The sequence below is a fragment of the Micropterus dolomieu genome, linkage group LG19, assembly GCF_021292245.1.
Source record: "Micropterus dolomieu isolate WLL.071019.BEF.003 ecotype Adirondacks linkage group LG19, ASM2129224v1, whole genome shotgun sequence".
In the NCBI taxonomy this organism is placed as follows: Eukaryota; Metazoa; Chordata; class Actinopteri; order Centrarchiformes; family Centrarchidae; genus Micropterus; species Micropterus dolomieu.
The window spans coordinates 31045465-31071544 of record NC_060168.1 but is presented as its reverse complement, the minus strand read 5'-3'; the positions used below and the strand labels follow the sequence as shown (position 1 = coordinate 31071544).

Genomic DNA, 26080 nt, shown 5'->3' with positions numbered 1-26080 from the left:
TTTCTGATCTACTATACAGATAAATTAGTGTGTATGAGCGTGAGAGAGAGATAGGCAATTTCAGAGAGAACCAGGGAGGGAAAGGTGTGTTTGTGTGATTCCTGTGTGAGTGTGTGCACACTTGATGAATGGTACAGACTACAGCTGCGACTCCCCTCTCCCTCTCCGCCATAACCTTGTCCTTCCTCATCATTCAAGCCATGTGGCAGCAAGGACAACAACCGCTTCTGGTTTTAAGCTCAACCAGAATGAGTTGCTAGTGAGCCAGGTATCTGAACCCACCCCCATTCCCCTTTGCAAGACAGAAATCGATGCTTGAAAAGACCCTGAACGCGTCCCCAACCTTGTAGATTCCAGTGTGCATTAGGATTGTGCAGGTCTACATTAGCAGGTATTCATCAGCTCTCTCAAACAGCCATTGCCTTAGCTCTTCGGTTTGCTTCTTCGGCTACAATCCTTTTATTTAATGCTGCTCCCATGGGTGGTTTGGCAAAGCTCCCTCCTTCTCTCTGCTCTTAAATCTCTGTGATGATCAGTGTAAAAAAAACTCTTTTTAGAGAAGCTACCACTGCAACATTTTGCTTCTGAGCTGAATAATAATAATGATGCTAATAATTATTATTTATAAAAAAAACTGTTAACAAAGTGCTTCGACAGACAAAGCAAAAGCGGCATAATCAGAAAGTGATATAACAACAGCAAGCCAAACAGTAAGCAAAAGCAAGACAAAATTAACCTAAAGTTAAAACAAGAAGACGCAAAAAAAAAACCCACAGTGGAGACCGCATCACATAAAAAAAGTGATTTTAAAAAATGTCACTGATTCTGCGGACCCTTTCCACTCAGGCAGATTGTTTCAAAGTGAAGGGGCCCTTATAGCAAAAGCATAGTGACCTTTAGATTTAAGACATAACTTTGAAAGGGCCAGATGGGCCCCACCAGAGGATCCAGGGCTGCGAACATTCCAACTTGGGGCCATACTCAGGCATGTTTTAAAAGTGATCAGTAAAATCTTCAAATTCAATTCCTACTCGAACAGGGAGCCAGTGGCGAGAAGCCAGGATTGGGGTGATGTGATGTAATCTGTTAATGACACTCTCTTTCTCATCTGAATAAGTGGACATGAGTAAATATACAAAGGACGGCAGTATATTTACATGTTTGGCTTCCTCCTTTCTCCTTCCTCCACCTCTCTTTCCTCTTTCTCTTTCTCCACAGCTGGAGTACTTGTTACTACACAAACCTACGCTACTCTATACTACACTTACATTGTACTACACCCTCCCTGTTCCTTTCTGCACCTCCTTTTCTCCTTGACAGGGTTGAACGTGCCGAGGTGGGACTGTAGTTATTAGCTGTCGGAGCTTGACGTTCATTTGGTGTTATCAGCACTTGTTTAATGGCTACTTAATGGGATTAATGGGTATAAGGTAATGAGCGTGGGATGGAGGAATGGCTGCGGGGGAAAAAGCGGATGGGTCAGGGAGGGGGAGAGAGAGAACGAAGTGAATGAAGGTAGCATTGTAAATAGCTAACCGACTTGGAGGGATTTGCTTACGACAGAAGATTGGAAAGAACTGCAGATGGCAAAAGTGCAAACCAGGGTCTCACGCCCGAAAACACAGAATATGTTTCCACTACCGTAGCACCAGAATATTGATGCTAACACAGTTCCCAGTGGGCTTCAGTATTGCTCAGTTATGTATAACACTTGCAGCAGACATGAATAAGCAGCTCTGGGATACAAACTGTAATATCTACACAATCCTCCTCTTCTTTTTATTTTTCCGAGAGCTTCTTGCCACAAGGATGCAAACACAGAAATCTATTGGACTGAAGGGACATCCTTCCGCCTAGAGGAAGGTCTCGTGGCTCTTTTAGTATTTGAGATAATGGCCCGATCCTTTCCAAGCCAGGAAATTTGGATGGGAACTATATTGCACGGAGCGAGGAATTTTAATGTTGTCGCAGAGGTGACTCTCCTCTGAGTTATGACAAAAATATTGATCACGCTTCAATGTCTAGCGGGAGGAGGCGGAACGGCAAGGGCAGTGAAGAGAGGAATATTGAATAGGGTAATGGTTAAAGGCAGCCAAACGTATGAGGGCACTCAAGACGGCCTGAAAGAGAGACTGATGGGAGGGTGGAGGAGAGGAGTGGGCAAATGAAAAGAAGCACGGATGTTTGCACTGATTGTGCTGCCAAATGTAGCAGTTGAAATCTGAACCAAGGAGTACAACAAGAAGTAAAAGAGAAATGATCAAGCTGATAATTAGAGCACAGTCTAATGAGCCATGTTGTCAAAATGAATGAACTCTATATCTCTTTAGTTACACAGTTTGCTATAAATACATCACATCATCATTGTTTCTTCTTGATCTAAAGATAGTAAAAACGTGGAACCTCTTTAGATCGAGGCAATGCAAAGCTAATCTGGGATGTGCGAGAACAGATGACGGCTACATTACTCTGTCTTCCTCCCTCTGCGGTCCACTGGTCCGTGGCTAATATCTTTATAAGGAGGGGAATACTGCGTTATAAAAAGTCATTGAGTCCTGCGGAATCACACCTCTAATTACCAGCTTGAGGAAAAAAAGGTTTAATCCCACCATATCAGTCTGAAAGGCCTGTTGGAGAGGTTGATGCATAATTGTTTACTGCTGTGACACAATCATGAAGGCGGTAAGCTGCTGTTTTCAGGCTCTACATGGCAGACGTATCTAATCATTCGCTGGTGCAGGCAGCCCGGGAGTACGCTGAAGAGAGAAAAAAAAACTAGGGAAAATCCCTGTACTCATTTAACAAAAAATACCTTTGTTTTCCAACACAAAGGCAGGGTTTTTTTGTTGTTGTTTTTACACCTCCCCTGCAAAGCCAGGAGAATTGATTCTGCACAGCACTAGTAATTAGCTCACGTTATGAGATCTCCGCTGCCAGCAAAGCAAAGCCCAAAAACCAAAGCTGCTGTGGTTTTAATGCCAGAATCAGGTGCTCAGATGTTCGACAGGCTGCCTGGCCGCGGGGCTAAGCCCGGGCTTAGCCCTGACACAGAGAGATTGCCGTGCACAGAGGAGGAAGGAAAAATTGCCTTTCATGGATTCAGGCAGATTATAGAGTTTAAGTCACCTGTCTACAACAGTTCATGGTCACAACGAATACTTTCCATCTATCTTAGGAGCCGTTTCCCCTTTTTTTTCGGGCTGACAATGACAGATTACAATATCGCTTCCAGACTTCTACTCGGCATAGTTGCAATCCCTCACATTGGCAGTTGTCAAGTACAGGAAAGCAGGCCAGGCCTGGTTTACTCAGTTCAGTGCGGTTCAGAGGCAAAATAGGACATCAATCAACCAAATGAAAGAATAAAATACTCCTCTGTTTGTAGTGGGAGGAATTTTTGGCCTTCGTAGTTTAGAGTCAGTCAAAGAGAATGAAGCTGTTCATCTTGATGAAAATGAAAAGGCTGTGTGGTGACATTTCTAATTTCAGTTAAAATTGCAAAGAAATACATATGTTGTCACACACAGCTGTGATCATTATATGCTCAAATAACATTAGATGTGTGAAGGTCAGAATGAGCTGTACACTAGTTGACCTTTACATGAGGACATTTCTGGATTCTATGAAGGATTTTCAATTCAAAATCTATAAGACACTTGTGGTATGTGCAGTAATGGTGAGTATATTTGTCAAAAACACGAAAGGATGAAAGGTGAAGTGATGTGGGGTTGGTTGAGTATCTGCTGATCAAAGGACAGTAAAACTGTAGAACAGACCTGGCCTTAACAGTGGGAAAGGCCTTGTCACTGGTGAAACAATGAATCATTTGGCCTTAACTTTCAATTGCTTGACATTAGCAAGTCGGCATTTTACCATTATAAATCAACCTCTCTGGAGACCAAACGTTCCCTTTCTGTGGTGTGACTGAAATTATGTGGCCCATTTGGAAGAGGCTGAAGATTTACATTTTTTGGAGGTGGAAGTAGAACCTTTTGTCATTCCGACGGACTCCATTTCAGCCAAATTAATTCAAATTAATGCCGTCCATTTGAAGAAAAAAGTAGAATATCGTTTCGTTTCGGAGATCATTTATCCATCCTTGTGGGGTTACGGCTCCATTTCTGTAGCTGGAGTCACATCATTGTGAGGGACAACGAATCCATTTTGAGAACTTTCTTTCTAGACCAGTTCATTTCATTTGGAAGACAGTGAAGTTGTGGAATATGCGACACACCACCAACCTGTTGCCCAAAAGACAATCTAATGTAATTTTCTCGAAGGCCGAATGTGGCAAAAATCTAGACGAAGCCAGTTTGACATGTAGTCTTTGCATTCTCCCTGCTCTCCTCCTCTTCCTCCTCTCTTTCTCTCTGGCCTCTTGCATCTCTTGTAGTGCATTTTGCTAGCCTTACTTCAGCTCCTACTGACAGAACTGCATTGCAACCCTCCTCTTCCTCCACTTCATCTCAGTGCATCGCCTCTCCTCTCCTGCCCGCTGCAGTATGGCAGTAGACTGTTCCTCTAAAGACTCGTGCATCCCCCTTTCCTGCTTCACAGTATGTTGCCCCTCCTCCTCCCTGCCCCTCCTGAGTCTCCCCCACTGCCATACACTCACCCCTGCTGAGTGTTGGCAGCAGTGTGACACCTTAGATATTCGAGCCTTGCTGTCTTGTTCGCTCCTTGATAGACAAAGCAGTTGTTTTCCTTAACGAGGACAAACAACGTATAGTTGGTAACATGATGTTAGAGTATTCTGTGTTTAATTCTGATCTTTTTTTTATTAGACCCCAAAGGCTCCAAAAATGAAGCTACTCACAAGAAAGGTACTTTCCTTTTCTTTTTTTCCCTTTTTAATTTTTTTTTTCTTCTACTTTTCTTCCCTGACCATGGTTCTATGTTTGTCTCATGCGATGATGAGGCATTTACCAAGTGTTGAGAAAACTAAGAATGTTTTTGGAAATGCCTTCTTGGATCATATGTAGAGATTTACATGTATTGTTGTAGGTTTTGTCACTCAAAATGTTTTGTCAAGAAATTGTATTGTCTAGAAATCCCTGCAGAACATCTGGTGGCAGGAGCAATTAAGCAAGAAAGTATTTCTCAAACATCAGCAATATTTCAAGCTTTATTTATTATGTTGACACTGACATTTTTCTTCCTTAATGCCACGCACAATTATTTCATTAGTGGTAAAACATGTTGGAAAAGATGCTTAGTTTGACAACAGATATTAAGCCACAAGTGTGCCCATTTCCTTACCATAAAACGTTCTTGCACTTGATTATGGCTTTGTTATTCTATTGTACTGTAGATATACATATATGACACTGGTGAACTCCTGTACGTTGTTTAGAAACTATAGCATAGGAGAACTCCCTTCAATGTTAAGTTAAACAAAACCTCTATGGGTGCCAAATAATGGTACACTGATAATGAGTCAAGGATAAGAGTAATCGGGAAACACATACATCTGCAGTAAACATAGTGCTATTGTAGATATATTTCTTTTTCGCCATTGCAACATTGAACAACTGTAAGCTCACTCTAGTGTGTAGTAAAATGTCTATGGTGTTGCTAACACTTGTTTCCCTTTGTGTCAGCAATTGTACCTGGCAGTTGGGAGCTAATATTACCACAGATCCTTACTCAGCACAACCTTTACCAAGTTAAAATATTTTACCCAAAATTGCACTTCAGTCCTGTTAAAGTTCTGCAGTGAGAAAGTTTCATACACCACATCTTTTGAGAGTCGTTCGAAACATGGCAAGCATCTTCAGAGCAGGTCACATATGCAGTAGGAGTGGCTTAAACCTTTGTTTTCATAAATTGTGATTCATCCCATGGTATTGTATAGAGTAGTAGTAGTTATGTATTATTATACAGTAAAGTATGTACAAGATAATAGGCTACAGTACCTACAGTATCATGCATAGTTAATTATTTTGTTATATTGTGTAATATTCATAGTTTTCATGTGACGTCACATTCCAAGGAAAACACTCCCTTGGAGGGCAAAAGAGACGTTATTTTCCGCTGCCCGCCAACCAGGAAGCAAGTGATACACTGTTACTTTGAGTTTGTTGCTTTTGCGTTGCCAAAATGCCACGATTTTACTGCTTTTGCGGCGTCTCTACGGGGGACTCGCGGTGTGAGCCGCTATGTTGGTCTGTTGTTTTGCCCTCCAGGTCACCGTGCATGTCACGTGACTGAAAAATATGATATTATTAGTATACACTATCGTAAAGTGTGCAGTATTCAATATACTATACATATTTACTATATCCATAGTATAGAGTAGAGTAGGATAGTACAGAAACAGTGCAGTATAAGTATGTAAAGAGTAGTATAGAAGTATATAGAATAGCATAGTACAGAAGTGAACAGTATAGTGTATATAGCATAGAAAAGAATACTGTGGTAATGAATAAAAGTACAACACAGTACAGTACAGTGGAGTACTGTTTGATACAGTTTAGTACAGAATAGCTTTGTAACACTTTTCTCCATTTGTTCCTTGTTGATCTGTGTTGAAGAATCTCTTTCAGCCCCATTGGCTTGTTAGCTTAACATGCTAACGCTCATAGCACAGCAGGCTCTTTACACAGTGGCTCCTGTCAGTCGTAACTAATGTGTATGTGGCCCTGATTTACATGCACAGAGAGGAAGCCATGGTAAAACCCCCCATACACACTCTACACACATGGATACACACAGTGGCCCGTCCTGCATTTAGTGCTGCAGGACTTTCCAGGCAATTACTGTTGGTGATGGAGCAAACAGGAGAGGTGATGAACTGGGCAATGTTTTTGGGCAATGCCTCTAGACACAGTTGTTGCAGGTTAAGAGAGCGTATTTCAAAGTTTCCTGGCAACAGAATATTCCTTAGTGGTTGTAGCAACAATGCTGAGGAAACATTAGAGGTCCCAATGCTCAGAAAGTTAACTTGGGCCATGCCGTCTCAAGATGATTAAAACAGAAAATCAACTTCAGCAGCGTCTCTGTCCACAGCACTGCAGATATGATCCTTTTGTGCCTGATTACTCTGGGTGACTAATGCTACTGAGAAAGACTCTGTTGGTTTTCAGACTGAAGACCCCAATTACCTCCTGAGCTTATTCTGCTGGCCAATACTGTCAGCTTCACAGGAGACGTTTTATATTAGCAGGCAGCAGCCTGTCTGCCTTCAGGCTGCTAACCCACTGGCTTGGCAGAGAGAAAAAAAACTGCAGCGCTAATGAAAAATAATTTCCCATTTTAATGTTCAAATAGCAGGAGATTCATAGCTATTATAGGAGAATTATAGCTATATAGCTATAGCTTATATAAAAGTTCAGAGATGTGAGAGGGAGGGTATGCAAGTCTTCATCTCGTAATACAATATTTGTAGTAGTGACTTTACGCCAAGCGGCAATCTCTGGGGCTGAAAATTGAAGCCAACACGGAAGTGCCAAAAAACGCAGTTCATTGAATGGCCACTTGAGGGTGCCTCCAAAAGTGAGTCAATCCCAAACTTTATAGCAGAAAAAAAAGATGTTTATAGCCTGTTACAAAAAAAACGGTTTTGGTCTCTATAGCTTATGACAACTGTGCGGGGAGGGTGGGGCTAATATAACTTAAGGGTGCGTCACTTTGAGTGACAGGTGGGTGCTGTTACAGGTGGCCAGCTGCTAGGTGGTTTAAGCAAGCTTCATTCGTCCTACTTCAGCTCCACCTCTTTGCCCATTTTTGGATCAGCTGGAGTCAGATGGCCGCAGCTGTAGGGAAAACTGCTCTTCAGAAACCTATGGGTGATGTGACGGAGACTACGTCCATGTTGTATACCGGCTATGCTTGAGGCATTATCAAAAAATGGTAGCAAAAGTATTAATGTTTGTAATAACTTACATTTTTATTGTGATATGTCTTGGTTTGCTTGTCATGATCACTTAAATTATGGCTGGACTTTAAAGCTAGAGTGCGGGATTTTTACATATAAACAACTGTTACATTTTGCCCTTATCAAATGAGTTCACACAATGATGATTAAGCCTATCATTGGCAGGTAAATATCTCTGTATTTGCAGTATCTAGTTGTTTATTAAATCATTGTGAGCAATGTTACAAATCACTGCATAGGACTTCTTTGCATCAGTACGATATAGTAACTTTTTTTGTATTTGTTATGTTGGATTAGCCAAAAACTGATAATCCAGTCTGATTCCTTTATGCATTACTGGTTTTCTATTTAATAAGCTACCCATCCTATGTTGTTAAATTTTGTATTTTAATTCAAAAATTGGTTAAATTTCAGACATCATTCTACATACTGAATTTTTATAACTGACAAAATAGTCTTTCCTCACAGTGCATTTCAGGTGTGATTATAGCCTAATTATTAGCATAATTGTGATTGGCCCCAGTGCAAATATTTTTCTTGTGACCCCCACCCCGCCACCCACCCTAATAAGCACACTTGTGTATACACGGGCGTACAGACACACAACAATGGCACACTATTGAAAACCTGCAGCTTTTTAACAGTCCCACAGACAGCAGCCGAAGTGCCGAGTCTATCAAAGCAAATCTAACAGCTCTGCACTCAAACCACCGCAGCCTTCTGTTTTGAACTATCAAACAACCGAAACAGCTTTAGCCAGCCTATAGTAGTAACAGATCAGCCCAAAATAGCTTACACAGTTTTTAAAGACCACAGAACAAATAGCAATCGAGAAGAGCACAGCAATTTATTGTAGGTCTACACAGTATGAGTGAATGGATGACGGCATCTGATCATGTTTCACGCGGCATTTGTTGCTGTCCCTCGTGGGCCCTTGCAATCAGCTGCACCAGGGCCTGTCAGTACTTACGCCACTGACCACAATAATTTCTACACATTCTACATTTGATGCTCCCCTCTTATTTTCTTGTCTGCCATATACTGATCTAAGCAACTCCCTAGTTGTTGGAGTTATACAGATTTTAAAAAGTCACAGCCCGGAAATGGTTGAAAATTCTGTTTTGAATAAAATAGGTTTTCCCTAACTGGTTGCTTCTATATTTGATGTATTTAAATTGTCCATTGTCTTGCAAAATTGCTACACTGTGAGCACAATATGAATCACCTCTGCAAACCTAAAGAAAACTGTACATGTAACAATCTAGGAAGCTTATTTAGCAGAGAATAATGTTAACATGCAAGTGCTAGTTTACATGCTAACACACTTAAGGGAGTATGCTAACCAGGAGCTGACATTGTCTAAACACATAAAAATCAACTGGAAGGACAGTGATAAAATTATATGGTCTTTGTCAGGAACAATCAGAATCTGACCTCCAATATGGCCGTCAGACGCAGTGCTAAATTATCTGAGAGCACTCTATTGACAACCAATAATTTCTCATAAAAAGGATGTGGCATGCTGGAGATTAAAGCTCATTGATTTGTTCTAATGATGCCTCTCACTTTGCACAGCAAGCGATACAGAGTATTTTATTTCCTTTGTGTGCTTCGACTTTATTTTCCTGCAGTATCCTCAGCGGGACCCTGAAACCTTTTACTTATAATGGCGGTTATTGACGTACACATTCGCTCTTGCAAATGGTAACGGAATTTTTTACTAGAAAGTAGCGTGCAGGCTCATCTCTGATCTGCAGATCAGCTTTAGACTACTTTAGTGGAAATGTCAGTTTTAGAAGAGGGGAGGATAGCAGAGGAGACAAGAAGGAGAAAAGATTAGGTTAATGTAGATGGAAGAGAGAGAGAGAGAGAGAAGGGGGAATGAGAGACTACAAAAGCAAAGGAAAGGACAATCTACCGAAGAAAAAAATAAAATAAAATAATGTAGGCTCATCGTAAAATAAAGTCAGTTTAAGGACAGTAAAGAGGAGGATAGAAAAGAGAATGAAAATAAGATACAAGAATGTTAAAGAAAGGACAGTGAGAAAACAAGGAAGGACACCGACATAATGAAAAATGGTGAAGGAAAAGGAACAAGTGAGCAAAAGAAAGTACACGGAAGGAAAACAAAACAAAAAAAGGGAGGGAGAGGACCACAGTGGCGGAAAGAATGAATGAATGAGTCAAACAAACCAATGTAGTGACTTGAAGCAGAGCGCATTACTTGAGGGGAAGAGAAAGCCATCATTGATGTCGGAGACATGGGAGGAAAGGGAGACGAGAGGAGAGAAAAGAAAGAAACGAGGACACGCAGAGGGGAGAGAGGAGATTTCTTTTTCCAGCGTGTTCAGCAAAATTCAGTCAGCAGGTCAGGGCCCGATGCCTCGCCACGGCCGCTGTCGGCAGCAGCCGTTCTTCCTGATTAGAAGCTCTGCTCGGCTCCTTCTGTTGTGGGATGTTCAGCACATATTACACACAACTCACCTCCTCGCACCGGCGCTTTATGCAGATTAATGTTAGGCCAAGGGATATTTGTCTGCTAACAGATTCTGGGCTCTCCTTCTCCCTCTGTGCTGTGCAAGAGGCCCGAGGATTCACTCTGTCTCTCTAGATTTATGCTTATACAAGTGCCCGGTTTCATAGAGGACGGCTTTGTAATGTGATTGCATAGTGCTTTAGAGAGGTGACACTTTAATGTGAAGACTGCAGGTTGGAGCATATTGCGGTTTATTTAACTTTTTTATTGAGAGTAAAAAAAAAAATTGCTGCTATGTAGATTTATGCTTATCCAAGTGGCCTGTCTCATGGAGAACACCTTTATAATGTGATTGCACAGTGCTGCAGAAAGCCAACACTGCAAAATGATTACTGCAGGCTGGAGCACATAGTGTGGCTTTAGTGAATGTAAAGCAGAATATCCCCCTACACAGATTAATGTCCATCCAAGTGGGCTATTTTAAAAAGTATAATATGGCTGCACAGAGCTTTAGAAAGGAAACACTTGGTTGTGATTGCGGGGCTTCCCTCGACTGAAGAAATTCAACGAATCCTCAGACCTACACGACAAAATAAGTAATTTGTCAGTGCCCTCCAGAAAGGTCTGAGGTTTAGACAAGAAAAACGACATGGTTATGGTTCGAAAAATGTTGTTTTCGTGCTTAAAAGGAACCAGTGTTGTCTTTCGGTAGGACACAAGATGCTAGCTGCAGTCTCTGATGTCAAAGTGGCAAGTGTTGTATGCCCAACATCCACCTCAAACTCCTTGTCAACCTGTCTTTCACACACATGCATAGTTTGTCTGAGTTACAGCTTTACGTAAAACATTACCTACCCTACAAAGAAGCTAATTAGCTACAGACTACATTACATATTTTCTGCCATACTGTAGATTTTTTACCCAAGTCCTGATAGGATCAGAAAGTAGAGTTACGTAACACACAACATTAAGCATTCCTCCGTTCTTCAGCTGTAAAACTGGCTGTCACTTTTATACTGTGACTTGAGCCTCCTGTTGGCGTTGGAAAGTCCCGTTTAGTTGAACTCTGCAATGTGAAAGCATACAGCCTTTACTTAAAGTTCAAAGGTAAGCTTATTCCTTGGTCAGATCACACCCCCAGAGTTGGAGTCGATATATATATATTCTTAAAAAGTCTGCTTCCTGTATGTATTGATCTTGAAGTATTGATCTTGAGGTTAAAAATGAAAATCCATTCATCTCTTTATCAAACCATCTCATCCCATGCAGAGTTGATGCAACACACAGAGTCTAAATGAAAATAAAAGATAAAACAAGAGTATTATGGGTACTACAACAGTAAAGCAGTATTTGAATTGAAACATCTTTGATTTCCACTAGAATGATCTAAAACATGAAAAAGGGACATGATAATATTGAATCAGCCTGTTTTATCAGTGAGGTTTAGAGAACGACTGCATGCGAGTGTTTGAGGGATAAGGTGAGGGGGCGGACTGTGTTTGTTTATATCTGTGTGTGTTTTTCCACTAATCTTACATGACTATCTACCTTCCTCTCAAGATGATTAAAAACAACTAACAGCGAAGCATCACGACATAACTAATTCATTGAGCAGATGACAATCACACACCCACACACAAACACACACACACACAACAAACAGTCCATCTGCACAAACACGCAAGGATCAAGCAAACACATACGCTCATGTACACACAAACACACAATAACACACAGATAGAGACGTATGTACAGTGCAAATACAGACACTACAATGGTCACGTCTTTTTGTTTACTTTTTTTAAAATCTCACCCACACACACATTCTCACACACACTTTGCAGCATCACTACCTTTCAGTAATCCAGTGGAATAAAGCTCCAGTCACATCGTCTGCGTCACCGTGTCGCCGCTGTAGACCTGCTATTGATTTCCGTCCCTCTGCAGTCAGGAAGCTGCCAGCCTGTCATGTCCACCTGTCAGTCAAAACCTGGCCTGGAAAGCCCTTGAAAGTCCAGGAATGCTACTAACTAATTCATTGCAGGTTTAAGTCACTATCATGTAGGCCATTAGAGAAGGGCACTGTGTTTCCTTGTTAGAAAGTGACCAATTATTTATGGCGATCAAAAACATCAATATCCAAATATCCGATGGTCGTGCCCGCTTCTCGGAGTGACTGGCCAGGTGTGTGTCAGGTGCCATTGTCCATGCTGACTGCTGGACGCACTTTGATCACAAGTGTTGCTGGAATGCAGGCTTTTAGAGAAGAAACTTACAGTAATGTGACTAAGCTTGTGAACAACAGCTGGAACAGAGTTGACTTGATACACTGACTCTCTCTGACAGACTCTCCCTGCACCAGTTAAATGAGGCAACCTGCGTGCAACCAAGATTCAAATCCAAAAGGCAATTTATTTATGGCTGCACTAAATACATAAAAAGCGGAAACTTGCTCGCTGTCCTCTGAATTATCTCATATAAATTTCCCCTACAATTCAGCGTGACTTGCTATCTCTGGAAACTTTGAGAATCAATAGAATTTATTTCTGTGGGTTTGAAAGGATGAGGCTGATAAGGCGGATATTTTCCTTCTCTCGTCTGTGACTCTCAGCCCCAAGACGTCTATCTTTAAAACAGCTCACAAATATAAGTTTCAGACCTCACATTTTTGTAAATACCTGTTTATATCTTTTCATGCGACAACACTGAAGAAATGACACTTTGCTCCAGTGTAAAGTAGTGAGTGTACAGCTTGTATGACAGTGTAAATTTGCTGTCCCCTCAAAATAAAACATCACACAGCCATTAATGTCTAAACCTCTGTACTCACTTAGATATAATCAAATATTTACAAAAATGTGAGAGGTGTACTCACTTTTGTGAGATACTGTGTATTTATATGGGGCAGCAGGATGGTGTATAAATCAACATAAACAACAGCATGTGTGTTGGTAATGAAGGAACATGTCACCCAATGCATCAGTGTGGCTCACTCTAATGGTGCTTTCACACCTGCCTGATTTGGTTTGGTTGAATCGCACCAGAGTTCGTTTTCCCCCTTGGTGCGGTTTCTTTGGGCAGGTGTGAATGCAGCAATCACACCTGGGTGTGCACCAAAACCGGACCAAACAAGCGTACCCTTTCAAACGGACTCTGGTGCTGTTCACTTGTGATGTGAAAGCAAACGAACCAAACACAGGATTTTATGATAGCAGAGATGTGATCTGAGCATTATTTCCAAAGCTAAGCCACTAATAAATCCATCTGCTGACAGCGACATGTGTTCAGCTATCTTATAATTGATCTGTATAAGCCATGTATAGGCTATCTTTATGAAAATCATTTGGTAACGTATACTTGTCAGCGCGGCCATTTTCGCTGATGAATAGGTTAAAATCTGTTTAAAAAGGAGCTAACAGCACTGCTTTTATCCTGTCAGTTATTAAGTCCATAAAACATTTGTGACAGTGATACCACAGTGGACCTACACTATAGGCTAATAAGCCCCGAATTTTTACTGCACATGTCCTGTATGCGTTCGATCTGTGGTCTAACACTAATCATGCTTATAATAAATTATTACTTCGTGAGCTCTTTGCGATACGGATCAGAAGCTTTAAAGTGCTGCATAAACTTCTGTCAGTCACCAGAGTTTGATTTCCCCACGTGGGTCCTGATGATGGAGGATTACAATCGCCAAAGACGTCCAATCAACAAGTTACCTGTAAGTCTGTGTAACGTCATGGTTACCTCTCTTGGTTCGTTTGTAAAACTGGTGTGAACATGAACCGGACCAGAACTGAAATGCAACAGCGTTTCATTTTTTTCACTTGGTCACATGAACCAAACTACAGGTGTGAAAGCACCCTAAGACTCAGAATAATAAGATATACCAGGCTTTAAAATACACACAATACTTGCTAGGATGGGTGGTTTTGGTAGTTTACTGTGCTTTGATGACATAAAAAATATACAATGTACATATTATCAGCCTTGACCTTTATTTTTTTGGATAGCTAGATGTTTGTTTTTCAGTGTGCTCTGGCCCATGATTAATACCTGGATGAGACTCTGTGTGTGCGTTAGAATAATATGTATAAACAAAAGGAATATGGGGGGAGTGCACACATGCAAGCACACGCTGACAGGCAAAAACACACACTCACACACAAATATGCTCACACCGTCACATGGAGAAAATGCTCGCAGCCATGAATGCCAATTTCGCGTAAATATGCATAGACAAACACACACACACTCATAGCCTCAGGTGATTCCTGACCAGGCTGCCATGCATCCATCCATCTCTCCATCCTCTCCTCTCTGCCAGCCACCAACTTTGAATACATTTCATCTCATAATGAAACTTGAACACCCTGTGGCTGAAAAAGAGAGAATACAAATGAGAGAGGAAGTAAGAGGCAGAGTGACAATAAGACAGGAAAAGAAAGGGAAAAAGCCAAATAGAAAGAAATAGATTCATGGAGAGAGTAAAGGCGAGATGAGGGAAGAGGAGAGGAGGAGGAGGAGGGGTAAAACATATCATAATGGCATTTCACCTCCCTTGCTGGGAAGGAAAATTAAGTTTTTCCCTAAAGTTCACTCCATGGAAGAGGCGATGATGGATGGTTGAATATGTCGGCAGGAGAAACCTCCATTCCTCATCTCACCACTCCAATTAAAATGTGACAGGAAGTGTTTTTTCCCCCCGCTGCTGATCAACCGCACTGTTTACTTCCTCACTTAAAGCCAAAATGGTTTACTGTTCTATAGGAGAAGCCAGGTATACGATTTTATATGTGGGAGAATAATGAGAGTTGTCTTTGTAAATGAAGATGGATGCGGCACAGAAGAAGGGCTCTGGCATCTGCATGGGAATAACGGCAGAAACAAGAATGCGATGCAGCCAGGTTCTTTTTTTAGGAAATGGCTTTAGACAAGGTAAACATAAGGAAGAGAAGGGTGGGTGGGGGGAGTCTTGTTCCAATAGTGTTTCATTGTTGAGTCAGGAGACGGACGGCACTTTAATGTTTCGCCGCCTTCGAGCATTTTCTTCTCTTTCCCCTGGCGGTTTCACAGCCTTGATGTTTTACTCCTCTGTTGTCGTGGCTGGATGTAATGGAGGAAAAAATCTGAATAAAAGAGTAGCGAGTCTGAAAGTTATTCTCCCTATGTTTTTCGTCCTTTAGTAGGCGTGCACAGAGGAGCAGGGGAAATGCTTGGAAGGTTGTTAATTTGATTTTGATGTTGATGGGTTTTTGGAAGTTGTATTTTTTATCAATGCACAGTGGCCAAATGAATCATATGGTATTTTGAAATGAACCTATCCTAGAGTTGACCAAGATTTAAAGACTTACAGGGGCTCTCCAGCAATTTAGGTTTGCTCTTCCATAAAGTTCGGGGACTTGCAAGAGACCGACTTTACAGAATGGATTGTCATAATGTCTGCAACAGATGACAATATATCCTGATGTAAAGCAAGATAATGTTATGAATTTATGAATTAGTTTTAAAGTCTTAGCTGACATACTGTACCCCTAATGACATGTCTTTGGTTATATTGATTTAGCAAAGCTCTGTCAGAGTCCTAGCATACACAATACAAGGATTTGATTTAGGTGAGAAGTTCTCATGGCTAGCAAAATAATTTTAATGTATAAAATCAGTGTCCCTTTAACAATATAAGGAGTAATAAGGATCCCTCTCGCACTGAATCATGGTGAGCTTGTAGTCTTTTATTTCATTCCCAACAAATACTCTACTACTACTACTTTCAACATGACAATACCCTCGTAGACAAAGACAGATGTATGAAGTAATGCTTTTCCCAGTTTGGTGTGGAAGGACTTGATGGTTTACACACAGAGCCCTGACCTCAACCCCATGAAACAACTTTGGGATGAACTGGAAGACTAACTGTGAGCCAGACCTTATCCCCAACATCAGTGTTGGACCTCACTCATGCTCTTGTAGTCGCATGGGAGCAAATCGTGCAGTCAGGTTCGACTTCTGGTGGAAACGCTGTCATAGCAGTACATTCATGCCCGTGGCTTTGGAATGGTATGTGGGTGTAGTGTTTGGGTGTCTTCAAACTTTTGGCCATGGACTGAAAAGCTCTATGCCACCAGTTATTGGTTTTCCAATTACAGCAGTAAAAAAAGGAAAGTTCCATATATATAATGAAAAATGCTGCCAAAATATACCTGCAACACACACACACACACACACACACACACACACACACACACACACACACACACACACACACACAGTTCAGGCATTTGAAGGGTTTTTTCTTGAGTACAGTCAGTTTTACGGCTCTTAGCGATTTTTTTTTAGAAGTTCAGCTGAGTAACTTCCAAGAATATAAAGCTCTCAGCATTTGATAAAATGTTCATTATTTCACTGTTTCGCTATCGAGTCAGGAGATTTATGATGCTTTAAAGTTCCCAGGGACATGTTATTTTCTTTCGCTGGCATTTCAGCTCTGATGTTTATGCATGGAGGGTAAGAACAAAATGATCACCTCCTCAGTGTCGGGACATAATGGAGGAAAAACAGCAATAGGAAAAGAAAAACAACACGCTACTTCTTTCTCTCTTTCCTTCTCTGTCTCTCTCACTCTCAATCCTGCTTGTACAATGAGCTGTGTTCCTCAACTTCCATTGAGCATGTGTGGGGAATATATATTAGTTCAATAAAGAGTAAAACTCCTTTCGCCAGACCATATAGCCTACAGACAATGCCCTATAAATATTTAATGTCTCACAGTCATTGTAGTACTTTTTGCTGAAGGCAGCTCAATTGCAAAAGAGGCGACCCTGCGTAATTCAGAGTATTATTCATATAATTTGTAGCCTGTGACTTTTCTTCTCCCCGTTGCCTCTATTTGCTTTGTTTAGCTTCTCTGCCATTTGTTGCTGTGAATAAATCCAGCCTCTCTGCTGCAGCGCTGAGGTGTCACTTAGAGGAGTGCAAATTGGGCATTGGGAGAGGAGAGAGTTAAATAAAGCATAGGAGAGCAGGGCCAAGACAGTCCTCTAGATACCTGTGTTTTACAGCTCTACTAAGGCCTGACAATGAAGCATACCCCACTGTATCGCCTTTCCATGCGGGTGGGCTTTACCAGAGGCTCATTTCAGAATAGACTTGCCGTGTTGATGTTCTGTAACCAGGACAATGACAACCATGTGTCCATGACAGCATATGCTTTTGAGAAAGTTGCAGCTGCTTATCACTGTATCACAAGAAAATGTTGGAGTGAACGTTGTCCATATAGGCCACAAAGGAGAAAAAGTGGGAGCTCTTTGTCTTTTATCCTCCCAGGAGAAAAACGTCATAAGTTGAACCTCAATGTTATTCTCTGCTCATCCAGAAACATCCATGGGGGCATTTTATGTCTTTAGTTGTTTTGTTGACAAAGCAACAATGCCACTAATTGTGGTGTGACAAGATGAATATACTGATTTTCTTTGTTGTATTAGCATGGACTGCATTCTGATAAACCGCAGTCACACCACAGTTTGACCTGAAACTATATCAGAACTCTTTATAACCCTGGGTGAATACTACTGGATTTGAAATGTGAAAATGCAATTTTGCAAATTGTAAACTTTTAAGGGCCAAAGATAATGAAGCTATCAAAGAAGATAAGCAGCCCTGGTTTTTTATTAACCATCATGTGCTTTGTGGTTTTTCCAAAAGCATTTTAAAGCCCCATAAGCCCAAAGTTTTAGAACTTTTTCTCTACCATTTCTCAACAAAACCTTATTATTTAAAACATTAAAAGAGTTTGTAAAATTGAGTGCACTAAAATTTATTTCACAGAATTAACCAATGTGCTCAGAAATCTTTATTCTTGTTCAAAACATCAACAAATTGGACATATCCAAAGTTCTTCTTTATGAATACATCCAAGGTACACTAGTCTGACAGAATTTCTGGATCCACCATTAACATCTGGCAGTTTGACTTCCTGAGGTCATAAAAACTTAAATCTGCTCCTCAGACACGCACAGCTCAGCCGCCTCCATCCTCAACATGAAGTGAGCTGTGCCTGCTTTCAGCACTGCAGTGTTTCAGACTGTTTCATTTGTGAGGAGGTCCGGCCATTGTTGGCTGAGTCATTGTTGGCAGATTGGGATCAAGCCACCACCAGAGGCTTAAGGATGGCTGCAGTGAGTCCTGGACTGATACTGAGACCCATGAACCTCATTGAAGGTTAATGAAGAGGCAAGGAGATTATATTTGTAAGCCAGTGTCTCTTCTGCCATCTGTGGATTAAAAAATGACCTGGGGCCTCATTTATAAACGGTGCGTACGTACAAAGCAGGGCTGGAAAGGTGCGTACGCCACTTCTCAAGCAAAGGTTGTGATCTATAAAAAACAAACTTGATGAGAGAATGTGCGGTTCTGTAAGTAAACTCTGAACCATGTGTACGCACATAAAGAGGAGAAATGAGAAACGCCGACTCATATGGCAGAAGGATGAAACGCTTTGGAAAGAATAGGCCTACTATTGTGTTAAATAAATCGAAATATTACCTCTGAGCATTATAGTCTTAAAACCGTTCTGAATAAACAAACACCCGTTTGATTGACTTTCCCTGAAGTGCGCAAACAAACAGACATATCTGTTTCTGCAAAAGAACGCCTCAAATATGCTGTACAGTTTAATCAGGAATCAGATTAATTAATAGGCTATTTGCATGCAGTGCAATTTATTCTCATAAATGAGGTGAACAGGAGGACAAATAACATTTAAATTGATGCCGTTTTCAGTGCGTCAGTCGAGCAAATATGAGAGCGTAGTTTCATATAGCCTTTTGTTATCACATGTCCGTTGCCTTACATTTGGTTTACTCTCTTTTCAAACAAGGGAATCCAAATTAGTACCTGGGTCATCCTGTCTTGCGTGTGTGTGTCCCTCCAGCCAGTGACGTCACTACTCAAGAGGAATGCCCGTTCGGTTCTGTAGGGGTGGAGCTCCGGTACCCCCTTTCCTCCGGCACAAGCGTTGAGTAAAAGTGTGTTTTTTACCCATCAAACAACTTTAGCTTCACCAAAAGGAACGTCAGTGTCATACTGAGTTAAATTTCATTTTGTAGCTTTTCTGTCAGAATTTGCCTCCTTTTCTTCATGCAGTCAGTACGTATTAATATTAACGAGGGGCGTTTCACTGACCATTTATAGACAACTATGGGTGTTTGAAGGGTCGGACATGGAGCTCCCTCACATGCGCCACATTTCAAGTTGATTGTGATTTATAAAGGGAACATTGCTTGCAAGTGTGCGTACGCAAGTCTGAATATTTTTTTGTGAATATTCTACGCACAGTTTTATAAACCAGACCCCTGAGCTTTTAATAATAAAAAGAGTTCTTGAATATCAGTAACCTGCTTGTATTTGTGGTCAAAAGAAAAAGAAAAAAATTCTGACTTTTTGGTTTGAGACATGAAGTAGACCCTGGTCTCTGAAGTTAAAGCCCAAAGCTTTGTACGTCAAGGCACATTGTATACTGCTGAATACAGTCTTGGATTTTGCCTTGGTTGGTTGAGAATGGATGGGAAAAGTAAATTTACTGCAACAATGGATCATGTTCTCTTTTTGCATTATTGTCTTAGTTATAATGGAAAAAGTGTGTTTGTTGGCAGAGATGTTGCCTTAATCCTACTTGTTGTCTTACATGTCCTAATGGACATGCTAACAGTATAACAAGCATGCTGCTTAGCTAGTTCAAATAGATGGAAAAATTAACAGATGTAGGTCTTAGTTTTGTTAAATAAAACTGTAAAGACGTGTCTCAGTTCTTGCCTTTATGAAAAAGCTACACATAGACTGCATCAATTCTTACTGGGTTGAAGATTATAGACATAGTGGTTGTATCAATTGGGCATTACTGGATTTTGATTCACCACTACATTGGCCACAGTAATGCTCCCTGCAGTCTTTATGCACCTGCTATATCATCCTAACATATGGCATTTGGTGGACATGGCATAACCTGCTGTTTAGCTGATGCTTTAATCCAGAATGCAAAACATAAAAATGCGCCAATATGCCATGTTTTCAGCACAGCTAAAACTCGATTTCAGGTAGTATTGATAGAGAGATGACCGTAAAACAGTCCCATAGGCTCATGTCTGGAATCCACATTCTCAGTTGGCGGCTCGCTGCTGGTTCTAGTGTCAGTTTTAAAATCACAACAAAGACGAGATGTTAAGTTGACACTGGAAAAAGTCTGCTGAGGGAGGAGCACAAAACCCGGGAACTGTTAATCATCAAAAAAGTAATTACAGGCACTTCTCTGGCAGGTTTATCAGGCTGTCATCTCCATACCATCTCTATCTACTTCCTGGATAACCACCTAACACTCTTTTCTTTGTGTCAGTTCTGCTCTGAGGTGAAAAATGAGTAGATGATGATGACCAGCAAATGTGGCACTCTAAAAACTAAAAGGTACAACGAAGAACCGATATGGTGAATCCATGCCAGTGAGCAAGGAAAGAATTTCTCTCTTTTGAAAGAGGAAATAGACTTTCACCAAACATACTTCACTAAATCTGATCACGTGGTTTGTGCAAGGTAGACAGCAGTATAAACTCTCACATTGTAATATGTATTTGATCGATAAATGTTTTATTGGTATAGAGTACTCTGACAGGGTGACATGAAAAATAAAAAGTTATTTTTTACACTTAGGAAGAAAAGATAAGTGATTTTTTAATGCACTGATTTAAAAATTGGCAAGAAGTTTTTATGTTTTTTGCAGTTAAATTCTAAAATCTATCAGTCACTTTGATCACAAGATTGTGAATTTATGGAAGGTTAATATACAGCAGTTGTCCCTCCTCCTCAAAAAGCAATCTCAATCTAGAGATCATCACTTTCTTAAAGGCTATCTTTAATTGTCAGAGTGTACAATAGAGATATCGATGGTAAATACTGGATTACAACTAAGCATAAAGTGGTAGGTGTTACACGTCTTAGACACCTAGGCGGCCATGTTACCTGTGATCTTCACTTTCAAAAGCAGATTATCACTGTTTACGCTATCCTTTAATCAGACATAATTACATCACTATAGTCTATATATACAGTATCTCCTTTATTAGTGGTTCCCCAATTCACAGTTCAGTTCAGATCTAGATTTTTTAACCACGGTTTGGTTCATACCTCTTTTTTGTTGTTGTTGCCATCCTTTTAACAAGCCGATGAAACCTGGAAACTTAACAGAAAGGAAGTCTGATTTTGGAGACAAAATGCATCCATGGAGGCGCCCCCTCCAGTGTATTTTAACGGCACAAACTTGGACAAATTGTTTCTAAAGATTTTGTTTTGCGCATGGCATACAGAGAAATCATACACATAGAACGAGAGAGCTCAGGGACTGTTTAGAGCATTTATTCAGTAAGAGGCTGCAGTGGCTGCAGTTAGCAGAAGTGCTGAGAGGCAGAGCTGTTTGTTTCATCCTGCTTTATTGCTGTTGTCACTTGTTTTTAATGAAAGTGGAGTTCAGCTGAAGAAGGGAGGGAGGGTTTAGTTGTGCCAATGCACCTCAGCAGGACTTCAGTACAGTCGGTGGCTTTGATTGGCCTCTTCTGCGTGTGCGTGTATCTCATTATGTGTATTTTATTCAGTGAAATTAACTTTTTAGTTTGCATGCCAAGGGCTGGTAGAGTAAAAAATTATCTCACAAGAACATTCACAGAATAGTATAAATAATTCAAGTATGTTTTTCAAAACAAATATTAAACACACACCATTTTGAGTGCAGTTTTATGACAAATAGTCAATATGTTAATAGTTTAATGAGTTTTACAAGGTTAAAAGTAAATGCACTTATTTAAGTATACTTAGTTACACAACTGTCCAATCTACATTTTAATATTTAACCATCCAGGCAGCAGATTTCCTTTATTGATTTTATGTTGATTCGATGTATGCACGCCAGAAGGGGCAAACTTCCAATACATGCAGAGGACAAGGACTGCGTGTAACATATTTAAATGTTATCAGCTGCAAAAGGTTAAAAACCAGTGAAGCATGGAGATAGTACGTATCCGTGCAAAACATTATGTTAATGAGTTTTAAATGTGTTTTGTGTGCTGCAGCCTGTAATGCATACTGTATGTGTCCTTGAGTTTCACATGCCTATCTCATGTGTGTGTTAAAAATCTGTTCATATGTTTATTTATGTATTTATGTGTGTGCTTGTCTTTTTGTTCAGTTTATATTTGTGTATATCTATGTAATTCAGTGTGTTTTTTTTAAAAAGCATGTTTGCTCATTTATGTGTGTTGAATTCATGTATTGTTTGTGTATGTTTGTCACTTTATTGTTTGTGTGTGTGTGTGTGTGTATGTGTAGGTGTGTGTACTCCCTGTTTGTATATATGCGTGTATTTAGTACATGTATGTCTATGCTTTTAGTGTACATGTTAATCTGAATGTGTGTGTCCTTCTGCACATGTACTATCATTATGATGACTAGTTTAATATTCCTATGTTGTAGAGGTTTTAGGGTTTATGTTAGAGTTATAGATTTTAGGTCCAGGCAGTGAACAAGAAGAGGCTGAGAGAAGAACGCCTGACATTGTCGACTGCTCTTCTGAAAAAGTTCAGAAAAGACTCAGTAAGAAGGTGGTTGGGATGTATGGAGGGGATATATTTTTTGTCAAGTTACGTTAGTTACCTTACGTGTTAATGACGTACGTAGTAATTTTAACCCAAACCATGATCTTTTCCTAACCCTAACCAAGTACTTTTTCTGCTTTAACTTAACCAAATTGCAACGTGTACCGTTTCAAAATGGCGATGTTTCGCTAGACTAGCGTTTTATTTTGAAAGTCTAACCGAACGTTGCATATTTATTTTTGCTAACTTTACCGGACGTTGCGTATTTATTGTTGTTCGAGCCCTAAACATCTAAAAATGACACTAAAGGGCTACCCAGGGTGTTAAAAAGCGACGCCAAAATGTGACCAGTCTTAGTAAGATTAATTATGTTAATTGAAGGCGAAATATACTTGTTTTATGTCTGACAAGATATTTCTTCTTACCAGGCGGCTTTTATGTTAAAGAATTTCATCTGTTTCAAGTTTTTTGTTCTGTTGTAATTTTGCGAATTTAAAGTAATATTTCCCCCATTTTAATGCTTTTTTCCCCTTGTTTTTGAGAGCTCAGTTTTTGGAGTGTGACAGTTCTCATTCAGCCAGCAAAATCAACTGTTGCCTAAATGAGAAGGCTACTCTTTTTGTCCTTTATCTGAAATCAAGAGCCCATTGTTTAGAAGATTACTATAGATATTGGGTGGTAAATCTGGCACAGTTATTATAAACTGCGTACATAAAAGTAGCAACAGTAACCAGCACAGGATACATTTTGAAAACTGATGCTGCCTGAATCTCCTTCATTATTAAAAGGGTTTAATTGTAATTTCACACAAGAGGCTAGGGAATGCATTATGTCATGTCAAGTACTGTATAGAAGTGCTGACGTGTGTGTGTGTGTGTGTGTGTGTGTGTGTGTGTGTGTGTGTGTGTGTGTGTGTGTGTGTGTGTGTGTGTGTGTGTGTGTGTGTGTGAGGCCATTTGGCACATCCACACTGAGGCAAATTTAAGTGTACAGCTACAGTAGCCTGTGAGTCACACTTCCGGCCTGTCCTCCATGACAGTTAATGAACTGTTTTCTGCTGCACCCCCGTCTTCTGTCTTTATGGGAAAGCTTTAAAGCAAACGGTCTCTCTCTGTCCTTCTCTTCTCCTCTGGATGGTTATTAAATGAAGTGCTGTGGTAGAAACGAGGGAGAGAAGCAAAAGGAGGAGGTTTTCGGGGGGTACTGGCTTCTCCTCCTCCTCAGGTTTTTTGTGTCACGTGCTGCTAGGGACGTCAAGAAAAGACAAATTATGATATCCTTCTGCTCGCCTCCCTCCTGCCACGGAGTCTGAGGAGTTTGAAGGAGGGATTTTGAACAAAGCCAGGATGCAGAGAAAATGTGTCAGAGGACTTGAGTTAGGCTTTCTGAGGAGCAAAAAAAAAACCACACAGTGATAATGTAATACCAGCTGGTTTATGGATAAACCCTCTGATGCACTCAGACATATCAGAGCTTGTGCTCACTGGGTTTGTAGTCCCTTTAAACATCAGACAGAAACAGTCAGGTGGTATAGCTGAGGTGATTATTTTCCAGGAAGCTTCCAGAGTCCGTTTATCTTCCAGTGCATTTGCAGTTTGTTTGTCCTCTTGTTTCTTTCATGTAGTGCCAAATAAAGGGATCATTTTACTGCCCTTTTTCTCGGAAAATCAGGAAACATTGTAATGTATATAATTAAAATCAGTAACTGACATTAGGTGCTTATTATGAATGAACAGGTCAAACGTGGATGACATCCATAATCCAAAAATCTGTGTGAAAATGGAATTAAATAAATACCTTTTGCTACGCAAGCACTGCATAGATCACCACAGTGCTTTAATTAAGACAACACTTACTATTACTCACAGTAGATTTGTCAGAAAAATAGTCCAGTTTTCTGCTGCATCAAGGTGCAAGAGGAGGCAGGAGATCTGCAGCAGTGTGGGGTACAATATGTGATCTAGTTCCGTCGGATGGATGCTGGATAAGATCCTCCAAAATCCTCTGGTCTGTACATAACCACTCATGCACATGACTTTTGAAATTTTTAATTTATTCCAACTAATTAATACATTTTGTGAGCAAGTCATCCTCCAAAATTCTACATATGCATTTAAGAGGATTCCTGGTTTAGAGTATTGGGGCCTTTATTATTCCAAATCTTCGGGAGACCCTAGTGAATAATTATTTGTTTTTCTCCCCACTTTTCTCATCAGTTTCTATAACCACATTTTAAGGTCTTCTTGCAGCAGGGAACACAATATTTTTGGTGCAAGTAAAACACAGCTGTTTCTGCTTCAGTAAAAAGAGGGTCCATCAGGGTGTTTTCTGTTCAAAATCTGTAGAACCTAAAATCAACGGACATTACATATGGCAGCGCACCTGACAATGGGAGACGTACAGTGGGGGAAATAAGTATTTGACCCCTTGGTGATTTTGCAGGTTTGCCCACTTACAAAGAATGCAACGATCTATAATTTTAATCATATGTACATTCTAACAGTGAAAGACAGAATCCCAAAGAAAATTCCAGAAAATCACATCATATGAATTTATTAAAATTGATAACCATCTGATGAGGAAAAACAAGTATTTGACCCCCTGGACAAACAGCATGTTAATATTTTGTAGAAAAGCCATTATTGGCCAGCACAGATGTCAAACGGTTTTTATAGTTGGGAACAAGGTTTGTGCACATTTCGGCAGGGATGTTGGCCCACTCCTCCCTGCAGACAGCCTCCAAATCATTCAGGTTCCGAGGTTGTCGCCTGGCAACTCGAATTTTAAGCTCCCTCCAAAGATTTTCAATTGGATTCAGGTCTGGAGACTGGCTAGGCCACTCCAGAACCTTGATGTGCTTCTTCTTCAGCCACTCTTTTGTTGCTTTGGCGGTGTGCGTTGTCGTGCTGAAACACCCATCCTCGACCCATCTTCAGCTCTCTCACTGAGGGAAGGAGATGTTGGTCCAGAATTCCACAATACATGGCCCCGTCCATCCTCCCCTCAATACGATGGAGTTGTCCCGTCCCCTTGGCTGAAAAGCACCCCCAAAGCATGATGTTGCCACCACCATGCTTGACGGTGGGGATGGTG

The 26080-nt window shown here is 40.6% G+C and overlaps 1 protein-coding gene across 1 annotated transcript in view; it reads left to right on the top strand.

Moving 5' to 3' along the window:
• The window catches only part of glra1 (glycine receptor, alpha 1), a 133230-nt gene that overhangs the window by 32095 nt on the left and 75055 nt on the right, over positions 1-26080 (top strand). Inside the window, exons 4-5 of the mRNA XM_046030573.1 lie at positions 67-84; positions 4785-4823. Coding sequence (XP_045886529.1) covers positions 67-84; positions 4785-4823 — 57 coding nt within the window. The remainder of the gene's footprint in view (positions 1-66; positions 85-4784; positions 4824-26080) is intronic.